Consider the following 22,974-nt stretch of genomic DNA (forward strand, 5'->3'; position numbering starts at 1 on the left):
GAGGGCAGTGTCACTGGCCCTCATATGTGGGATCCGAACCGGGGCCCTCTGGCATCCCAAGCGAGTTCTTAACCATCGCGCCACTCAGCCGGCCCTAAAGTACTTTTTTTAACTGCCCCTGAACATCCTTCCAAAAAAGAAACACAGCATCGGCCACGTGCCATTTACTCCATGACTTCATTCATACAACAATCTAGGGAGGGAGATATTGTCATCTCTATTTTTATGATGAAGACATAGGCACAGAGGGTCCAAGAGGCTAAATAAGAGCTGGTGAGAGATACAGCAGGATTCCCATCCAGTGCTCTTCCTGCCAGGTGGGCCAGTCTGGACCCACCTAAGTTTGGGCCACAGCACGATGTAAGAGTGGAAAGAGCAAGGGAAGCAACAGACACGGCAGAGAGGCACACAAAAGCATCTGCCCCCGCTTGCTTGATACACCTTATAATACTTTTAGCATCATTAGCAAATGCTTTTGAAGCCATCAAGATATCTTGCTGGCTTAAGCACAACCAGGTCCTTGGAAGACAGAGAGTGGAGCAGAAGGCACACGAACAGGGTGTCAGAAGACCCTATTCTTGTCCCAGCTCTGACACAGCAATCACGGGACCTCCTTATCTCAGTTGTCTTAGTTGTATAACAAGGTCAGACCAAGGTTCTGTCCAGCTCTGATAATGAATGATTCCATTCCTCCCCAGTACGGACGGATGCTCATGGTAGAATTTACGGAACTGTCACTGTTCCACCAACAACTGAATAAAGCCATATGCATTTTGTCCTCCTAGCTAGGATCAAAAATGTGACAAGGGATGAAAGCTGGTGGGTGAACACGTTTGCAAGCCCCCTGCAGAACTTTCAACTAACAAGCTAAACTAGTGTTTTTCAAACTTTGCCACCAAAATAAATGGGAAAGAAATGAAAACACTGGCTGGGGGCACAGCGGGCAGTGATGCAGACAAAGCCCACCGCTGTCTGTAGGAAGCAGAGCATCATCCATCAAATCTTTCAGTAAAATTCTGTTCAGAAGGTCCACCAAACTGATCCAATGGTTTTGCACTTTCTGGTCAGCTTCTGCATTATTTCTGGACAAGAAACAAAGACTGAGATGACCAGTTTAGCAATGACAACTGTTGTTTTTTGGACCTGAGCTATTTTACCGAATCATTTTGAAATGGACCATTACTCTTTTCCTGTCCTGTGATTTTCTATAACGTCTCAAGTATGACATACCTAAAGAAATCCATATTATCATAGTCTGGATAAATCATTTTAGAAAGCACTCAATATTCTTAACAGTACAGATTCTGACCATTTTAATTACATCTGGATCGTCAATTTGCAGCCCTGAGGTCAAGCTGTGTGTTCTCACACGTGCTTGCACACTGAATTTCACTTGTGAGTTTCAGGAGGTTAAAAACCTCAGAAGAACGTACAAACAGTGTCCCAGAGTTTTTTTTCTGGGATAAAATACATAAGCATGTCTTCATGTTAACACCTGACTTGATCCTTTAAAATCATGGGTAAGTCAAGTTTCAAAGCCCTGTCCGTGATAATTTCCGGGGTATGTGTTTCTCCCAGGTTAAAGGGAGACCCAGCGCTCTGCCCATGTTACCTGCTATTGCCTCTCCCAGCCTCACTCCTGGCTGCACCCACGGCCTTCTCCCTGCACTGCAGCCAGTGTGGCCTCTTCCAGACCCCTGAATGTCCTAAGCTCTATGCCTTGTGAGGTGTTAAACATGCTTTTCCTCTGCACAAGACACTCTTCAAATGTTCTGTCTTCTTCTCATCCTTCACATCTCTGTTGAAATTTCTACCTCCTCACAGGGGTCCTCTAACCTGTTCTGTCTTCATTTTGGGGAGAGTTATTTGTACTTGTATTATTTGTTTTGGTTCCTTATTCAACAAATATTTATGGAGCACCTGCTGTGTGTCAGGCCTTGTGCCAGACACTGGAAATAAAACAGTAAACAAGACAAGCCCTGCTCTCATGGAGGTTACATTCTGGTTGGGGGACAGACGATAATAGCATACAGTATTACTGCACAGTATATTTGATAATGATGAATGCACTAGAGAAAAATAAAGCAGGAAATGGGCAATACTGGGTTGTAATTTTAAATCGAGTAGTCAGGGTAGGCCCTGCTGAGAAGTAAACTTTTGTCTGTTATTGTTTCAATGTCTAGTTACACCTCTCAACAGTCAAATGTTAGGCCTCAGGTCCTTTGTTAGAGCACTAATTACCTAATATCATCCATACTAATGCTGAAAGTTCAACCATCAAGGGGTTTTGCATTCTATACTATTGATGTGTTCCTTAAAAGATGTGTAGAAATCCTATTTTGGTAAACTGAATCTTTTCTACTTTTTAAATGATAGCCTCACCAATAAAATAGCATTTCTTATTGGTCAGTTTTCTAAATTTGGATTCCCTCCCGCCCCGTCCCCCCTCCCGTTTTATTGAGATGTAGTTGATATATAACATTATGGAAGTTTAAGGTACACAACGTGTTTAAGTTTAAGGTACACACTTATATATTGCAAAATACTTACCACCATAGCAATGGCTAACACCTCCATCATAAATCTGGGTTTTCTTGTATCGGATTTCTTAAAGGAGTAAAGCTATATATCGTGAGGACCCTTACCACTTATCCTAATAAAGCCATACTTTTTCTTTAAAATGTCCAAGCACGTGCTTACTCACCCTGTGATGCCAGATGTAACGTAGTCTTTCCCCAAGTAGTTGTAACCATAGCGGACCAGGTCTTCACACACATCCTTCACCTTACTGCCTCCAAACGCGGTGCCGTAGTGGAACCTGCCGTCCAGCACGCCTGCCTTGCCGGCCAGTAGCTCAATTAACTTTCCCACCTGTGGGACGTGAATAGTGACGTGAGTGCCTTCCTATGCCATAGCAGTCCTGTTTGTTTATTTAGCTCTGGCCTCTTTCCCCAGAAGAGTGTGAGAAGACCATTATTAATAAGAGTGATAAATGAACAGCAGCAAATATTGATCGTTCTCTTGCTGTGTGACAGGCTGTGAAAACCTCGATGTGTGTGATGGAAGTTTATGCCTCCCCAAACTGCTAGGCGATCGGTGCTGTTATTTCCCTGACTTTACATATGGGGAATCCAAAGTACACAGAGGTCAAGTAACTTTCCAAGTCATACAGCTGGTAAGGGGTAGAGCCAGGATTACAAAACAATAACCACAGAAAGTGAGACGCATTAGGGGTTCTTTTCACTGAGGGGTAAGTTTATCATTCAGAAGAATGCTCTGGAAGGGCAAGGCAAGCCTGCCCCACACGCCCTCTGCAGGAGAGCAGTCCAGCATTCTCGGGGGGCTAGGAACCTATTTATTTGGCTAGGGGTCAAAAGACCCTTGCTAAAACTTAGTTTCAGGTTCCCATGGCTACAAACCAGCCGCCTGCTTTCTTCCTTAAAAGCAGCGCCTCTGAAAAACGCACTGACCGTCATTCGTGATGGGAAGCCATGTGGGTTCATTATGATGTCCGGACAGATGCCAGAGTCACAAAATGGCATGTCTTCCTGAGGGACGATCAAGCCACAGACACCTGAGGGAGAGAAGAATTCATGCCACGTAAAGCAAATCGGCAGAAAGGAGAAATACAGTGCTAACTGGGATCTCCTGCTGCCATCTCTGTTTCCACTGTTCTTCAACCTTCCCCATGGTCTCTATCAAACAACAAAAGCAATTTCCAACAATCCTGCTAGACGAACAGCTCTAAACGGCTGTCCTTGTAGACAGGCATGGCAGCCTGTGGCCTGGCCTGCTGGCATGACGCACAGTGGTGCTGTTGGGCTGCTAGCCCAACCGCTCGTGTCACCGCGACGGAAAAGCAGCGGCTTCACAGGGCCCGGGCCTGTCAACATTCCTGGAATATCAAGTCAGCAGCAATTTCACTCCTTGTCAGCTAGTACGTGATCTGCTACACACTGTACCCAAATCTCAAGAACCCAAGTTCTCTGATTATCAAACACAGAACTGATTGAACGAAGGGTGTGTTTAAACTGGTTTTAAAAACTTGTGACAAGCACACCCCCGTGTGTGGCTGATGTGCTAATGGGTCTACCTATTGGCTGCAGCGCACGGGCTGGTTGGCTGAGTTGGCTGAGCCTAAAACTGCCCCAAGGAACTTTAATTCCTATAGCTTACAACACATTAGAAAAGTGATCTTTGAGGGACGTTGTACAGTTGAATAAGAAAATTAAATGCCAAATTATTCTTGGAAGAAAAGGCTAGACATAGAAGTGGGATTCTAAGAGTAAAAACAGAACAAAACAAACACCTACCAACTTGATGCACACTACTGGGAGTCTCTTACATTAACTGTACTCCCTTTTCAGCATTCTAACCTGTTGGGGATTTTGTTGCTTAAATAGTTTGTAATTCCTCTGATTTCGTTTTTTTGGTAGGAGAAACAGGGGCATAATTTAGAATGTTAACCACCATCTATGTAATTTAGAATTGGAAGACTAGTGTACAGTGGCAATGGATTAAGAAAAAAAATGCTTTTATATTTAGTAAGATAAAATTCCTTTGCCCTTGTCAAGTTATCAACTATCTGCACGTATTGAAAAGAAAATGCTCTCCAAGAAACTTTTCAATTCCTCAGCTTGATTTCTACATAATTACTCAAAGTATTTTAAAATAAAAATTTGGGGAGGTGCTATAATCACTAAGAGCTAAAGTCTAAAGAAGAAGAATGCAATTTGCCTATTTAAATTGGTTAATATTCTGATTTCTTGTGCCTGCCAACAATATGGTAATTAGGTTTGTGGAGTTGAATTCTGGAGCATGTAGATACTTTAAGTGGCTTTTGGTTGAAATTGCACTGTTTATTATAAAGTATGCTTTCCTACATGAAGAAAAGAAAAATTCAGTTCACTTTATTTCAAATTCGGCTACAATGTGTCAGAATTTAAATCAAGCAGCGAGTGTGCCCCTTCTTTCTTCCTTCCAAAAATCCATCTTGTCCACACTGAAATTATCTGACAAAACACTAGGGCTACAAAACACTAGGGCAACCGGGAAATCTACTCGGAAAGAGATCAAATTGTAAACCGAGGTGCACTGACAACATCGTTTAGTGCTGAACCCAATGTTAAAACCTGCGATTCCTAAAGGGGCTGGTCCTGGGACGTGCTTGGGTGAGAATGTCATTTTGGCTCATGAGGAGATGGAGGATTCAGCTACATCCGTTAAAAAAGAACCAAAGAAAAGCCTCGGGACCCCTTCAGCAGCAGAGTACTGGGGGATGCTGGCGCGTCTGCTCAGGAGGAAGCTGCCTGCTCACCTCCAACGAGAGAAAGTGGGAGTGAGGGGTCAGGGGTGCAGAAACCCACCCAGGAAGCACAGCCTACGTCCACTGGGGGAAGGTAAGGAGAGACGACTTGCATTTTTGCATTTTCAGTTTTAGTCCCATTTAATCAAGCAAATGTAACTTGAATTTGTTACTGAAATGAAAGCAATGCTCCTTCCCCTGAAATCTGAGTCTCAAATAACTCTGCTGGAAATCTGATTAATATTTAGTACAGCGCTTCCTTCTTCAGAAGTTATTTTCTTATCAGCCCCCTTCTGACACTGCATTTAAAAATACATGTAAGTAACTTTTGGATGTTTTTTTCATTCCATGATAGGAACTGCTCTGGCCGCATCTGAATCAAGGGCACCTGTAAGCCAAAAATTAAATCTTAGCTAACTTAAAATTACTTTAGGCTCTGAAAACCCTTTTATGTGCCAAGATGGTTCCCATAGCAGACAGCCCTGTGTTGTTTGTTTTGTGTGAAAGTGAATGATAAAAGATCCATGAAATCGACACAGAAAGCCAGAACAGCAGAAAGAACTGAGGGCTCTCCATCACTGCGGCTCCTACCCTCTGCTGACTTGTACAACAATGGAAGCTCCACATCCAATTGCAGATCTAACACAGCTGTGCATTTCATTAGATGAAGAGCACTAGTGACACAAGTAAATAATTAACTTATTCTGGTCCGCTGACTGTGCTTATGAGACCAGTCATAGCTGACAGATTTTAATACAAGTTAACACAAAGAAGCCATAATGAGCTTAGAAGTTAAAACACAATATTTAGACAGAATTTGATGATCTCGAATCTCAAATTAGATGGATGATTTTTAAAAGTTTGTGTTTTACTGAATTCATGAGGGGGAGTAAGAGTTCTCAACCTTAGAACAGACTTTTTTTTTAAAGGTATTTCTCTTTTTCAGAATTATTCAAATCCTTAATCAACGCAGGAAGGTTTCTTTTCTTATTTTCTAATGAAAAACTGTAACTTGTTTTCTCCAAGGACAGAAGCATGAAATCTCTTTCTAGATTTAGAACTCTTAAAAAAGTTATAGTCACTTTCTTTTAATGCTGGTTTAAAAATGTAAATGATATGCAGTACTCTTCTGTGTGTTAACACTCCCCTGGATCCTTGAAAAGTGGATGGACTACAAATAAACCATATCTAATGGAAGCTGTTGTGAAACAATTACCGATTCATACCTTAAATGCTTACACAGCATTTCAGATTTTAAAATAAAATTTCATCCCCTGGCTCATGCTGGTGTCTCAACCCTATTGTATACAGCACAACCTCCTGGCAGTGAAATGCAAATACACCACTTTAACAGGCCTGGAACGTTTAATGCACTTACAGGGGCCACTGCGAATTAGACCACAGACTACGCACTACAGGGCTTTTAACATGAAAATAGATAACAAGGAAAAACTGGAACACAGGAAGTTAGAGCAGAAAGGTTTTACAGATACCCAGGCAGTAAAATATTGATATTATTCCATCACCATCAATCATAATTTCAAGTTGTAAAGGCAAGAATTTAGGGAATCTAAAGAAACCACAATTTTGACCACCACGCCACTCAGGAAAGGCAACCTGGACACTTGCTGTCGCAGTTCCCTCTGTAGTCGGCGTACGCCCTCTGTGACACTGGAGGCTCTTACACCAATTTGTTATTTCTATTTCCATGGCCCAGCAGAGAAACATATAAATCATTTTAAAAATAGGTTTACCAAGCAAAAGTCCAGTTAATCTGATGAATCATTCTTAGAAAGTATTTCTAATTAGAAACAGCAACTGGTTTGTTCAAAAGTCAGTTTTGGCTTTTTTTTAAATTAGTTTTAGTGTAATGGTCCTATCTCAATTTAAACAGAAATAAAAAAATAAAAAAAGGTAAGAACATAAAAAAAAAGGTAGGGAAAAACTGAAGCATTCTAATACTGTATCTAGACAGGAAAGCAAGTAGAAACTGCAGAAATTATAACATTTTTAACTTAAGAGCTGTTTCTGGCATGACTTCAGTGTGTTGAGAACTGACTAGCAAATGGTTTTCTATTTTGTTAACAGCCAGGTTTCATTTTAATATCATACTCTGCTTCACTTTCTAACTTTAAAAAATTTTTACTTAGCAAGTCTACTTTCTGTGTATAACAACTTTGGGATTCAATGTACCACTCTGAGGTGGATATATATTCTTACTCTTTCTTTTCTGAGTAAGGAAAGAGTCATTTCCCTCAATTACCAAGCATATGCTGTGTGACAAGTGCTGTGATGGAGGTGGGGAAATAGGGAGAGATTCAGGGACTCAACTCCACTTGAGAGGAGTCCCACACAGATTAATGTGACTGAATATTGAAAACGACAGCATTTATCCAATTCAGCTTGCCACATTCTAATGGTCTACTGTATAAATGCAGGTACCTGTTAGACAAGGTTATTTATTCTGCACTAAAAGAAGGGTGAAATGCTGCTGTGATTTTTCTCTATTAGTCATAGTGCAAGAAGAGAGTTGGTGTTTAGTAAAGGGGCGATCACTGTGCAATGCCTGGTCTTAATGAGGTTTGCAAATTGGGCGGAAATGTCATCTGTAAAGGGCTCATCACCTCTTGGACTCTCAGACCTACGCAGGGCCAGAAATCAAGGAACTGGGTGACCTTAATTGGACTCTGTGCTGTTCAACTGACATTGTGTTACCTGGTGGGGGGAAGGGGAAAGCACCCCTTTCTGGAGCCTTAGTTGTTTGGTCATTGTAATGGGAATAATTAGCACATAGCTCACGAGGCAATATTGTTAAAAGAACAGATGAGAGGTACTAATGTCTGAGAGGCACTTTAAGGTCCTCAGAGAAAGGGCGCATCTAAATACAAGGAATTATTATTCTATAACAAACCTAATTATCCTCAGCAGGAAGCAAACAAGCAAAGCAAAGGAGACAAACTTACTGAATGGAAGAAGCTAGCGCAGTTGCACTGCCTTGGGCTGAAGAGGCTGAAAAGCAGCTCACTCCGGCTGCGCTGTGCACGTCATTGCACATTATCAGGACAGTGTTTCCTAATAACTTTAGAAGCTCACAGGACCTGGGCTTCGGGTTTCGAGCGTGGAATAGTTTACTGCTGATGAATATGGTGGTACATGGGGCCAAAGAAGCAGCAGGAATGCTTTCAAGTTTGACCATTCGTATTAAGTAAGAAAGTTTTTGCTTTGAATAAACTCATCTCCATAAGCCTTTCTATATTCAGAAATGTAAATCTCTAAATCAAAACGTGAAGGCTCACACAGGTGGTTGCTCCTTTCTTCCTTTCCGCCTTTCCAGGGATTGAATTAACCTCTTTTTATTTTTCTCACCACCACCTTAAATAATCCCAAGGGGGAGGGGAGGCGACAAAAAAACTGTTGAATCATATGAGCTTTGTTCTGTTGTTGAATCACTTCCAGATCTATCACATCACTTGCCATATCCCGGTTGACATAATTTTAATTTGGCTCTTCCTTACATGTGAACAGATAAATAATGCATAAGAAAACTTGATTAGCTTTCTTATTAAAACATCACTCTAAATGAGAGGAGGGGCTAGAAGACAATACAGTTTTTACACGGCTTTCCCATGAGCAGTTGAATGGTTTGATGTGATAAATTTGCATAGTCTGAAGCACACAAAGGGCTGATTAATTGAAACCCTTACAATGGTTCTGGAAGCAGCTATTGTAAAACAATAACCATAGGAACTTTACAAAATACACACGGCTGAATGTGTCAAGAGCTTAATAAAATGTGTTGAGGCTACACTATTTGGAAACAGAATTGGGGATTTTTATTCTGGGCCATAAAACACTAAACACTAATTTCAAAGCTTCAGTTGGATATTTACTGAAAGGTCAGAGGGTTACGAGCTAGCTACTGAAGACCAAAATTTCTTCTTAAAATAGTAAATTAAATAAAATCTCCTTACAATAAAGGTGTCTTTGTGGACAAAATCATCCTGATTTCTAACATTAAAGTAACAGCTGCCAGAATTTCTCTCTGGACCAAAACTCGCAAGGATCGTTTGGCATCATACACCTTATCTTGGGGCTCACACTGTTCGCTCCATCGGCCCCTTCTCCCCTCCCACTTAGAATCTTTCATTCAAGCAGGATCAAGCAAAGTTGGGAGCCCAGGACATCCGACTTTGAAGCTTCAGTCTAGCAGAGAGGATTTCAGACGGTCTCAAGTGCTACATGAGTACAAGGTGTTATTATTACTTTCAACCAGTCTTTTCATTCTCTCCATTTTAGAAAACATAATCTAGAACCAGGAGAGAAAGTTCTAGAAAAAGCAAAGTTTTTACCCAAACTTTGTTTAACGAACAAACTTTCCTCTCGGCTTTTTGCCACACAAATTAACTTTCTCACTTCCCACACAGCCTCTTTATACCTACCTACTGTATAAGGACTTTTTATTGTGTTGGAAAGTCAGAGTAGGTTTTCTTTTGTTTTAATAAATGTTCAATCAAAATCTTAATAAATTAATTCAGTAGGTTGTTGAATAACTTTGATTAATGCAAAGTGGAAGTAAGTGACCTTATAATGGAAGTTTTGTTGAACAAGAGAGGGTCAAAGATGAATATTCCAAACAATTTTATTGGTAAATGCATAATCCTCATGAAACAAAGATACACTGAACCATTCAGTGAAAAACTTGCATTTTGATAAGACTCTGCTTCTCTTTTAAAACAAAGGTTGACTTCACTCTATTTAAACTAGCTGCCTGAGGATTTAGGGGGAGATACCAAGGAGAGTATGCCATTATCTGAGATTTGCAGTTATTAAAAAGCTTCTGTTTGCCAGGACAAACACTCTTGCTCAAATAGAGTTCTTCCTCTCCTTAGGAATACTGTTTGGTATTGCTGCCCGATTCTGTGATCTACAGGACCTTTGTTGGAGGTGCTAATCCTTTTTCACATGAGAGACTGAGAAACGTTCTTTCAGGGAAGTGATATATTGCCTTTCCCCCTCCTCACATCAAAGGAGTCCACTTTTCTCTCCCTCGTTGAGAACGCCAGCAAAAGTAAGAGGAAATCTGGAAATATAATAATTTGGTTTGTCTGAGCACTGAAATGAGACTTGGGGATTCCTTAGGCTGACAGATATTTTTTGTTAAAGAATTAAAAAAAAACCCACAGGAAATCTGTTTACCCTTCTAATAAATGCACTAACCATCAGAAAAAGCAAGGTTCAAGATAAAGATATTTGCCTTCGAGGAGTTACCTTCATACAGAACTTATACCAAAGTTCAAGAGGCTTCCATAAGTTATTTTGATTTCAATAAATAGTCTAGTTGCGAACATGACTCCCACCAGCATTATAAGTGGATGTCTCCTCCTACCTTTACCTCTGTCTATAAACTGACCCAGAAAGAATGTGTAGATAAGACATGAAGAACGTCCCAGAGCCACGCTCGCTCTATTTCCCTCCACGGAGCATCATTATGCATCTGTCATGTAAGCCATGGCTTCATTCAGGTGCCTAGAACACTTGGAAGGAGATGGAGACCTCAGGGTTTTAATACTCCTCCCCAAATGAAATTAAAACAAAACTAAAAAACTTTCCTTCCTTTGTAAACGAACACACAACAAATTCACAACTTTGGTACACAGAAGGTTATTACTACATCATCTCACCTTTTCCAATATTTTGCATTCCGCTAAACGATGGACTGTTCTAGAGATTCGTGGTCAAAGGCCCAGGACTTTGGGGGAAGCTGATTCGCTGCATATTAACTGATAAGGTACAGAATGGACCTCACAAAGACCCAAAGGAGGACTGTACTTTATGCAACTTCTTTGAATTTCTCATTAGAAGACTGCATTGAATTCCCTTATCTAAAAAGTGTGCGGTGAATGAATCCTGCCTGCTTCTCAAGCTGGAGGAGTCTTTATGTCAATCGGGACGCCCTCTTCTTTAGGAAATACTTTCTCCTTCTTGCTTCCTTGGCTCTCTCTGCTTAGTCACCCTCCATTCTTGAGGCCACGGAAGACGATGCTGCTTATTGGGTCTGTCCCATTTTTAACAGCTACTGATCAAACACTTTCACTTCTTCAAAGGGCCTTCTCTGATCAGTTACATTCAATCTTTGCTTATCAAATAGCGCTGATATTGATCCCCAACTACTTAGTACTGATTCTCCTACTCCAGTTCACCCACTCATTCCGTCCTCTTCAATCTTCTTCCTGAGCTCTTTCATCACATAAACTACTGCTCTTGAGTTTCCTCCTCACAGTTGTCTCATTTAGCTACTAGTTATCCTACCACCTTTCAAGTGTTCAGGCTTTAGTGGGATACACACTCATATTCTGTGAAACAAACAATTTTCAAGTCTCCTCTGATGGTTAAAGGAGATATTTTAAGAGGTATTAGGGGCAGAAATTCAATCTACACACTATGGGTGTACAAAAAGAATCTCTAACAATAGTTCTATCGACATCAACTTTTAATAAAAGACAAAAACCAGGCCATCTGCAGGGCCACACTGCTTTCTGAATAACCAAGAATAACAAATTTAATGCTCTAAATGGAGGGGGAAAGAGGCAGGCATAAAGACACACTAAATCAAAATATCTTCACATATTTTCCTAGAGAACACACACGGGTCAGCTTGCAGATGATGCTACAAAGAAAAAAAATACTATTTCCAAACAACTCTACACGTCAAGAGTGAGTACTAAGTTCAGCTAACGACTGGTCTTACTCTGGTGTGTATGTAGATGAAAACAGAAACAAATCACTGCAGGAATCATGGTGTGTGTGACACACACACACCCTGAAAATTCACCACACTACGAAATTTTTATCAGCTCATTTCATGACAACCACAAACAACAAAATGATGATGTGGACTATTTTCTCCATTTCATTCACATTTTACTTGCCAACAGCCAACTTTTAGGTCTGACTCAGTTCCTCTCTGGGCCCCACACTAAGGGCTGGGTTGTTGCGTGGCTCCTTAGAGATGCTGCCAGCTGTGCCTGCTGCATGTGAATGTTCCACATCAGCTCAGTGGCATCGCTCCTTTTCTGTCATAACTGTGACAACAGCCAGATAGATGAATCAGGAGGACAGTCAAACTCGAGGGCTCAAAAATTTACTTCCTTTTACATCCGCTCAAATTCTTGATAGATTTAAATTTTAACTACGACTGCTAAAACCTGACCAGGGGACCAATTAAAGAAGGGAGTAGGGATAGTGTTTTACAACAAGTTGATTTCAGAAGGAAAGGGCTCCCTGAAAATACGGCTCTGTGTGAGGAGAACATCTTACTATGAGGGATTGGCAGGCATTTCTAGAACAAGGTATGGGGGACAGTATTTACTGTGGATTGGTGGCTGAGAAGTGCTATGTAAAGTTGTTTATCGAGAAAGGCTAAGGATTTTAAGAAGATGACCAACTTAAGGAAGACACAGAAAAGATATAAGAAATATTAGTATTCAGTCTCAGGAAAAGGCAAAATCTCAGGAACTATGGCAATCCTAGGGCAGAGTGGTAATGGGTTCTCAGAAGAGAAAGCCGCCTTAACCGGATTGAACAGACTAGGCAATGCACTCAGAACCAAAAACCTGGATTCGAATCCTGACTGCCAGCATTAAGCTGTGGTAGGCAAGATACTCACCTCTCTGGGCTTCAATTTCTTGTTTCTATACAGTAGGAATAATAATACCAACTAGAACTACAAAGGTTAAAGGGAGGGATATAGAAGAAAATGCTTGTAAATTCTTAATACACAAAAGGTAAAATACTACAAATGTATATGCAGATGACTCCCAAATTTTATCTCTAGCCCTAACCTCTCGTTAGAGCACCAGACTCTACATCCGACTGCGTACTCAACATCTTTGCTTGGGAGTCTAATGGGCATCTCTCACCTGAGGCCCAAACGCTCAGCCCCCGTCCCCACCTAAGGCCTTCCCCAGGCCTCCCCACCTTGGTAAACAGCATCACCAGCTGCCCAGGCCACCAAACTCATTCATCCTCTGGTCCCGTCTTTTCCTCCCCAACATCTCAGCTCTCGGCAAGTCCTGTTGGCTTTCTCTCCAGGGCAGAATGCAACCAATTTCTCTCCATTTTTCCCACTTCTGTGACCCTAGTCCAAGCCACCAGCCTTTCTTGCCTGAACCTCTGCATCCGTCTCCCGGCTTCCCTCACTGGTCACGCCTCCACTCTGTTCTCCACATGGAACCCAGGGTGACCTCTTACATTCGTAACTTAGATCTTGTCACTCCTTTGCTGACACTCACCATCCAACAGGCCTATTGGTTCCCAGCACATTTAGAATAAAGTCCAGACTCTTTCCTTTGGGCCACAAGGCCCTGTAAGATGTGCTCCTATTCTGTTTTTCTCACCCTATTTCCTACCAGGCACATGACTGAACTTTTTTCTGTTTCTTTACACCAAGCTCGTTGACGCCTCAGGGCTGGCTCCTTCTCATCCTCCAGGTCTCTTTCTCCAAGAGGCCGTTCTTGATCATTAATCAAAAGTACCCTGCCCCTCACCCCCAATCTAGTCGCCCTTTCACATCCTTCTCATGTCCGGCACTAACCACTATCTTAAATTATCGTGCTCGGATTTTGGTTGACTTCTTTGTCGGCTTCCTTCCCCAGGAGAACATCCCCTCCAGGAGAGCAGAGAGGCCCTGTCAGTCTTGTCGGCCATTGTATTTCCGGGATCTAGAACAGTGCCTGGTACACATGAGATACAAAGTCGCTTTGTGGTTGGTGCCCTCACTTACCAGGCCTCCAGCCAGTCACCGTGGCCCTTTTCCTGTCTTTTGCTCTATTCCTGCCAGTCAGCAGGTCCCTTGGATGTGCTCTGCTGTGTCGCCCACCTGTTTTTTTCACAGGACCCGCCTTCATCACAGCCCTCCCCGTTCACCTCCCACTCAGCCTCAGAAGCCTTCCTTTCCTGCCCAGCCTGCAGCAGAAGACACAGGGCAGACCTAGTGGCAGCAGCTCGCCTTTACCAGCTGCTGGCTGTGCACCGGGCACTGTGCTCACTGTACATCGTTTTGTTTAATCCCGCAACGACTCCTAGGAAACTCCATTTTCAAACAGGAGGAGACCAAGGCATAAAGGGATCAAGCAGCTTACTGAGAGCTCATGACCTCTCTGCTATACTCTTTCTCAACCTGAGGCTTTCTTTAAATGCTGAACACAGGGGGGCCGTGAAGAAAAGAGGAACGTGTCCATTCAGTTCCCCCACAGGACAGGGCAGGACTGACGGGTGTACGTTACAGAAAAGTGCGCTCAGCTCAATACGACCATCGGAACGGTGGCACCACCGCACGGGCTGCCTCCGAAAGCAGAGGGGGCCTCCCTTCACACGCCACATGCAAAGTGGAAACCCATCTGCCGAAGGTCACCTAAAAGGCATTCTTATACCGAGGAGATGGAATCAGACTAGAATTCAACCTCTAAGGTTTTACTCCTGTCCACGATAAACACTCAACTTCTCTCCCATGAATGGTCTTTACCATATAATTTACTATTGAACGTCACGTCATCCTTTGTATTCATGTTTTTGCTTCAGGTATGCAGCCAACTCCTCCTGGGCATTAGCCAAGCGTTGATTCCCTTCCACCCCCAGAGAGCCCAACACAGTGCTGAACCCACAGTAGTGATTTAATTAGACCAAACAGATTTCTCTAGGGCTGTCGAAGCAGATTCTCACGGGTGCCCAGGGTGCGTGTGTGTATTTAGTGCTTTTGGTTGGAAAAGCTTCAGTGGGCTTGTATGGTCTGCTCCCTTACCTCTCTCAGGTCTTTACTCAAATTAAGACTGGGGAGCTGTGAGTCTTGGGTGATGAAACTCCTAGTACCATTTGGATAAAGATGAGAAGCCCATTTCTGATATGTACTAGGAAGAATAAATTACACTAATTTGGGGGGGGGGTTTGGCTTGTTATGTCTGTACATTTAAGGTATTTTATTCAATAAATTAATCCACAAACATGCTGAGCAGAAACCATATTATATGCAACGTGCTGTGCTGGAGGTTTTGGGGAGTTAAATGAATTAGTAGGGCTTGTTTTATATCCTCAATGAACCTAAAATATACTGAAGTTAGCCAACAAAGTATTCTGGATATTTAACAACATTACATACACGTCTTTTAGCAAAACCACTGCTGCTTTTGAATCTCTACTATTTTATTTATCATTGAAAAGGACTTCAACAAATAGGCTCTGCTACCATCATCTCCCTGGCTTCAGATGAGTAACATTCAAGGAAAGCTTCTGGGTGGGGATTTGGGGAGCAGTGTGGGAAGGAGAAGGAGGGAGAGAAGGAAGAAGGGAAGGAGAGAGAAAAACAGGGCACACACACAAAAAGGTCAGGAAGAAGGATGTTACAATTCACTCGTAAAAGTAACGTGGAATCCAGATGATAATGTAGCAGTGGCATCAAAATCCTCAGAGAAAGGAATGTTTCAATCTAGAAATCTATACCCAACCAAAGTATAAATCAAGTATGAGGACAGGATATGTTCAAACATCCATGACTTAATGGAGTATTCCACTATGGGGGGAGGGGAGAAAAATGACATGGGAGGAGCCAAGAAATAGGGGCTCAAATGGAAATTTTATAAATGACTACCACTCAGCAGGCTTAGAATGTCTTATGGACTGTGTCCTTCCAAAATTCCTATGTTGAAGACCTAACCCTGTGGACACCTCAGAATGTGCCTGTATTTGGAGATAGGACTTTTAAAGAGGTAATGAAGGTTAAATGAGGTCATCGGGGTGCACCCCAATCCAGTATGACTGGTATCCTAATAAGAAGAGGGCGAGATAGCAGGATGCACACCTGCACAGAGACAAGACCATGTGAGGACACAAGGAGAAAGCTGCCATCTGTAAGCCAAGGAGAGAGACCTCAGGAGAAACCAAATCTGCCAACACCTAATCTTGGACTTCCATCCCCAGAACTGTGAAAAAAGAAATTTCTGTTGTTTAAACCACCCAATCTGTGGTATTTTATTATAGCAGCCATAGCAAACTAACAGAGTGCTTTACAACCTCTTTGGAAAACATTCCTAGGGCACACAAAATGCGGCTGCTCATGGCCTTGGCTGCCTCAGGCTCTGCCCAGCACTCCTGAAGGCTGCGGGGATCAATGTCTCAGCTCATCTATTTATTACCAATTCTTAACACACTCACTGGGAAGCTTTGGCTCAGAGAACCACCACCACAGTTTGGAGCAGGAAGAGTGGGGGCAAGATAAAGGAGATCTGGGGAAAAAATGGTTCTGACAGACTACTGATCATATGGATAACTGTGTTGAGAAGCTGTTGACGGTGTAGGAGAATGGTAATAAGAATAAGAAAAATTTAAAGAATAAAAAAATGAGGATAACTTCAGAAGAACATAAAGTTAAATCAAAGGAAATGCATACAACAACTGCTTGGTTTGGAAGTGAACAATATTTATGTAATCATAATAATGCAATCTAAATATTAAGTAACCTCAAATTATGATAAATCTACGGAGGGAGTGGAGGTGGACAGTAGGGAAGAGAGGTAACATATATCTATCATATAACAGGAAATCAATATCTAAAACGCTTAATGAAGGGCCAGCCAAGTGGTTCAGTTGGTTAAAGCTTGCTCAAGAGCGCGAGCTCTGAGCAACAGGGGCACCGGTTCGATTCCCACATGGGCCCGAGCTGAGCTGCTGCTGAGCTGCAAACAGGTGGCAGGATGGCTCAGCTGGTGAGAGCACATGCTCCTAATAACAAGGTTGCCTGTTCGAGCTGGTGGGCTATGCCCACCTGCAACTAAAGACTGAACTCGGCACCTTGAGCTGAGCTGCCACTAGGGTGGCTCAGGGGATAGAGCATGCACTCTTAACAATGACGCTGCATACACCCACCCATAACTAACTGAACACAGCACCTTGAGCTGAGCAGCGCCACTGGACTTGGAGCTGAGCTTGCTGCACCCTCCACAACTAAGATTGAAGGACGACACCTTGGCTGTTCCCCTTCCCCAATTCCCCAATAAAATCTTTAAAAAAATAAATAAACAAAATAAAATAAAATGCTTAATGAATATATAGCTGTTTAAGAATATTTAGAAATATGAAGGTAAAAATGAGAATTGCTTCAGGGAAGCAAAATTAGAAGGCAGAGACTGATGTTATTCAGTACAAACACCCCCTTTTCTGTACTATTTGACCATCTTAAACTATATGCATTTATTATTTGATAAAAAAATTATACCTAAAAGAAATAAAAATTATGTTCAGTTAAGGGGGTTCTATGTCATTCCTCCCATTACTTTGTTAAAAGCTTACACTACATACTTTTTTTGCTTGTTTGCTTGTTTTTTTCGAACTTTTCAATAAATCTGATGAAGCTGTGAAAAAAAGAACTATCAAGGGGATCTAGGCTAATCAGAAGGTTTTTACCCTTGGATTAAAGGCCATCTGGAAAAGGAAAACAGGCAAGATACACTCCTCACTACAAGTGAAAGGTCATCTAAACCCAGGAGGATTTCTCCCAGTTTTGTGTTGAGATGTACAAGTCAAACCCCTCAAAGACTGAACATATCTCTAAAATCTGCTGTTTCGAGTCACTGCAAGTTGGAAACCACTTCTGTCAATGAATATTATCCCTATCATATTAATAGTTAAAAAAATGCAATAACACAAAGACTTACTGACATTTTACTTAGAGGTCTATATTTATAAGAAATTACTGATCAAGTTATGTTCTTCATTTTCAGAAGTACCGCTTTGTCTATATTATACATACACACACTCATATATAATATATAGATTAAAACGTGGGCAAAATCAATCCATCAAGAGTAGAGAATCTGTCCATTTCCATTTCCCTACCGTCAATTCATCCATATATTCAACCATTATAAATTATCACGTATTGACTGTGAGAAAGGCTCTGTGTCTATCAGGCCTTATGAAAATACGAGGACATGGTCCCTGTCATCAGAAAGTTTAGTGGAGTTAGAACACAGTAGTTAATTGCTGAAATATATCCCAGCCTTCAAGTCTTTGCACAATACTCTGATGGAAAAAACCACAAGGATTTGGAATATCTGAAGTTTATAAAGTGATTCAGAATGGTGATGTTCTCTTATGGTGTGCATTCTTGCAAAGCTTCCAGTGCCAACATTTTGTAAGAAGAGAATCCAGCTTTGCTCTTGTCCTGGTAATAGGTCAAGTAAAATAGAGGCTGTAAACAAGGCTATGGTTACCCCAGAATGACTATGGGGGAGCATCTCAGAAATTGTCAAGACCAAGAGAGAGAGAGAAATGGTTTCAATAAAGAGAATTTGATTGTCACTGACAAGCAGCAGAAAACACTAGAACCTCAAGATATGTTTAGAAACACTCAAAAGATGGGCCGGCCAACTGGCGCGTTGGTTAAGAGTTGGCTTGGGACGCCAGCTCTGAGCAGAAGGGCCCCGGTTTGGATCCCACATGAGGGCCGGTGACGCTGCGCCCTCTACAGCTAAGATGGTGAACAACAGCTCGACCTGGAGCTGGGCTGCCTTGCGTCGCTGGTGACAGTAAAATAAATGCTGGGAAGAGCGCAATGATAATACCAACATGGGCCAGTGAAGCGAAGTCCTCCACAACTAGACTGAAGAACAAAAGGACAGCAACTTGTTTGTTCCCCTTCCCGGATTCCTCAACGCTGTTTCCCTCCCCCAATTCCCCAATAAAATCTTTAAAAACAAAACAAAACAAAACAAAACACTCAAGAGGTGTTAAGAGTTAGCATCAGCCAGCATCAGTTGGCATCAGGTTACATCATTTGTCTGCTGAAGAATCTGCAATGACTCCCCAAACACTCAGAGTAAATGAAAGCAAAAGCTCTTCAGTGGCAGTGATCATGATCACCCCCATATCTGTCCTCCTCTCCTACTGTGCTCCCCACTCCCCATTCACTCTGCTCCAGCCACACTGCCCCCAGGCGACCTCCCACCTCAGGGTCTTTGTGTGAACCTCACCCTCTGCCTGGGGCGTTCTTTCCTCAGATATACACGCACCTAAGTCATCGCCATCTTCACACATGTAATTTTCTCTATGAGTTTTACTAAGACCCCTATTTTTAATATGACAACCTGTCCTCCGCATACCCTTGATCCTCTTTATTCTAAAGTGGGCGAGGCTAAAATAATGACTGACACATAATAAATACTCAGTAAAACTACAGTACGATAAATTGAATAAACAAATGAGGTTCCAAAGGGGCTGACGGTATCATTGTCTCCTGACCACAGCTGGTTGGTCCAGTGTGGGAAGAGGACGTGATTGTGCCAATCAGAATTCTTTCTGAGATTTTTTTTTTTTGGTATATCAGAAGCTAAAAGAAATCCAATTCTTTCTTAAGTAGTGTGGGGGGGTGGGGGAGAAGGATGTCTTAGAAACTGTATGAAGTCAAGTTCATATTTATAGATGGCACCAATTCTTTTTTATAAAGTACTGACAGGCTAAAATAATCTTGCACCTGTCAACTGAACTAAAAATGCTTTTGATGAAATACTATCTTAGTCAGAAAAACTTTCATTGATGGAATAATGACTAAGGCTGGATTGATTTGACCAAACAAATTGTAATATTTTATATACTTCCTTGGCAAATAAAGAGTTAACAGCAGCAAGAACATAAGGTGTAGTTATCTTCAAACCAATCAATTAAAAACAAGAAAATGTCACACTAGTAATTTACAAGCAAAGGTGAGATTTGAGGTTGAAGAGGAGAATGAGTAACAGCCGAGGTTAACAGCCCTTGCTATCCTTTCTTTGGCACATACTATGTGACAGGCACGATGCTAACTGCTGAACAGTCAGGAGAGCAGAGTAGTTAAAGAGCATGGACTCAGGAGCCAGGCTGCCAGGGTTCAAAAACCAGTTCTCACCAACTAGAGGCTTTGGGCAAGCTACTAACCATTGTGTGCCTGTTTCTTCTTCTGTAAATGTGGATGATAATAGTACCTACCTCCCAGGATGGTATGCGAGTAAATGAGTTAGTATATGGAAAGTCCTGAGAACATTCCCAGGTACACAGTTAATGGTACAAAAGTGTCGGCGGCTGCTGTTATTAAAACTAACAAGTGGCAGACAAAGCCACATTTCAAATCCCAGGACTACCTCTCCACTTTTAAATAATACATATATTGATTTTTAAAAACCCTACTGATAATGAGTTAATCAATAGTGACATAGTGCTATGTTTTTTGAAGATAAAACAAAACAAAACCACAAATGGATGAAAACCCAGCAGCAGCCCTCAAAGGAAAGAGTGAGGCTTTCCAATGGGATCAGATGGAAATACCACCCAGGAGAGGGATCACCATGCAGGGGACAAAACATGGCACTGGCGTTGGGAGCCCTGGGTTCTAACACCAGCTCAGCAACCAACTGGCTGAGTATCCCTGAATGGCCGCTTAACTCGCAGGGTCTGAACTTCCTCCTCTGTTAAACAGATAATTCTGAGGTATCTTCTAGTGCTGACATCCTATGGTTCTCTGACCCCACAGAATATACAGTAGTTTAAATATGTACCTCTCATAAAAATTGATATTACTCTTTGTTTTTTGAACAGCCCCCTGTACTTCAGTAGGTACATCATCTGGAATGTATTTATAATTTTGGATGAGCAGTTGTAGGAGGATGAAATGAATAGCAGAGAGGAGCAATTCTACAGTACATTTTTAAATGTCATTAAAATATAAATAGGTTAATCTGAGAAATAAGAATAATTTTGATAACAATGTCATAATTTTTCAAACACACTAAATGTTTTCATAGGGGAAAATTATAAAACATTTCTTACATCTGTGACTAATACATACTTCAGTGTATTCAGTTTTATAAACAAGCTGAGAAATGAAACCATTTACCTTTTTGCCCATGACGACTGCTGAATTTGTCTCCAATCTCTGGACGCCTCGTCTGTCTCAGCAGCATTTTGATCAGAAAAGCATCTTCGGCATTTGAAGATATCATCACTTTTTCAATATATGAGTCCGTTGCCCCTTTGTAGCTAATGTTAAGAGGAAGTCACTAAAACATGGTTTTCAAACTGCCCTCTGTGAGCCTATCACGCTTGGCCCTATTTTATTTATTATATTTATTTAATATTTTGATATTCCCATTTGGGGCTCTTAAAAATGACTTTCAACACATTAAATTCAAATGTTACAATTTCCCCCTTATTGTCCTAGTTTAAAATGGCTAACATTTACTAAACACTTATGAGGCAGACATAAAGCAATTTAATCTTCACCACACATATTATTCGCATATTGTTATTCCTTTATTATACACAAGGAAAACCGATGCTTACAGAGGTTAAAAACTTGCCCAGGGCACACAACTCATACAAAGTGGACCTGGGATTTGAGCTGATGCCTGAACTTGACTCCAAGTGCTTAACCACTTTTTAAGTATTACTTTTATCTACTGAGCTTTCTCGTTACTAATTTTTTCACACACTTTGCCTCTTATCTGTCTTTCCTACGACATTTATTAAGTCTACTCTGCGTCAGGTCCTTGTAGGCTGGACATACAAAGATTAGGTAGACACGGCTTCTGCCCGGAGAACGAATAATCCCATAAAGACAGAGAGAAAGGGAAGTGTAGTGAGGCTCTCAGTGCCATGGAGAACAGGAAAGACCCCAGGGAGAAAACAGTCAGTCCTGTTAATGGCTGGGGAAGAGAGCAGGGAGTGGTGGCGGGGAGGGGCACGCTGTCAAGGACTGCTTCACAGAGGAGGTGACCCTGGAGCTGAGACATGACCAGTGGAAGGGCACTCGGGCAGAGGGAGCAGTAGCAGCGGATGCCGGAGGCCTGAAATAGGATGGGATGTTTGGAGAGTAAGAGACAATTTACTAGAAAATACGGGGCCTGGGGTGCGAAGGGTAAGGCCTGAGAAGTACGCCGAGGGTCATGGGCAGTCTTGTATGTATTACTGTTTCGTTTGGCCTTTCTCCAGCAGGCAACATTGTCACTGAGAGTTTACTCTATCTACTCAAGTTTTATTCTATTTACTTTCTCAAGAGAATCACATGACCAGATAGAGTAACAGAAAACATCACTCTGGCAGTAACACAGAGAGTGCCTGAGAGATGCAAGACTGGAGGCAGATGTGCAGTCACCGATAACTAAGAGTCTGGCAGGGAAGGAGGGCCAGGACGCAGACAGCAGCAGCTGCCACTGAGAGGGTAAGAGAACAGCTGAGGAGAGAGAACCTACAGGTCTGGCTGAGCCTGCAGGCTTCAGGCTCTGGTGCATGAGGCAGGTAAAAGCAAACAGTTCTACAACGCAGGTGACTGGCTGGATGGCGGTGCCACTCACCCACCAAGAGAGGGGTCCAGGAGGAGCCTGTTTAGGGTGGGGAGGAAGGTGGTTTTGCTCTGGATCGGGGTCCCTATAAAGCTGCACAAGTGCTGGTATGAAGCTGAAACTGGGGAGATGTCTATCTGGAAGTCATCAGCAAAAGAAGAGCAACTCGCGCACTGGGCGTGGGTGAGCTCACTCACACAAGCGCAAAGAGACACCAGCCAGGCTGAGGTCACCACAGCCAGGCACGAAGGGGGGCTGAGAAGGAGTAATTAGACTGGCAGGAGGGCCAGGTGACAACAGGGTCACAAA

The 22,974-nt window shown here is 42.1% G+C and overlaps 1 protein-coding gene across 1 annotated transcript in view; it reads right to left on the reverse strand.

Annotated features, from left to right (window-relative positions):
- The window catches only part of POLR3B (RNA polymerase III subunit B), a 115,144-nt gene that overhangs the window by 10,623 nt on the left and 81,547 nt on the right, over positions 1-22,974 (reverse strand). Inside the window, exons 23-25 of the mRNA XM_019642626.1 lie at positions 21,222-21,364; positions 3,471-3,574; positions 2,705-2,871 (exon numbers count right to left, since the gene is read on the reverse strand). Of these exons, the coding sequence (XP_019498171.1) occupies positions 2,705-2,871; positions 3,471-3,574; positions 21,222-21,364 (414 nt within the window). The remainder of the gene's footprint in view (positions 1-2,704; positions 2,872-3,470; positions 3,575-21,221; positions 21,365-22,974) is intronic.

The sequence above is a fragment of the Hipposideros armiger genome, unplaced genomic scaffold (assembly GCF_001890085.2).
Source record: "Hipposideros armiger isolate ML-2016 unplaced genomic scaffold, ASM189008v1 scaffold_71, whole genome shotgun sequence".
In the NCBI taxonomy this organism is placed as follows: Eukaryota; Metazoa; Chordata; class Mammalia; order Chiroptera; family Hipposideridae; genus Hipposideros; species Hipposideros armiger.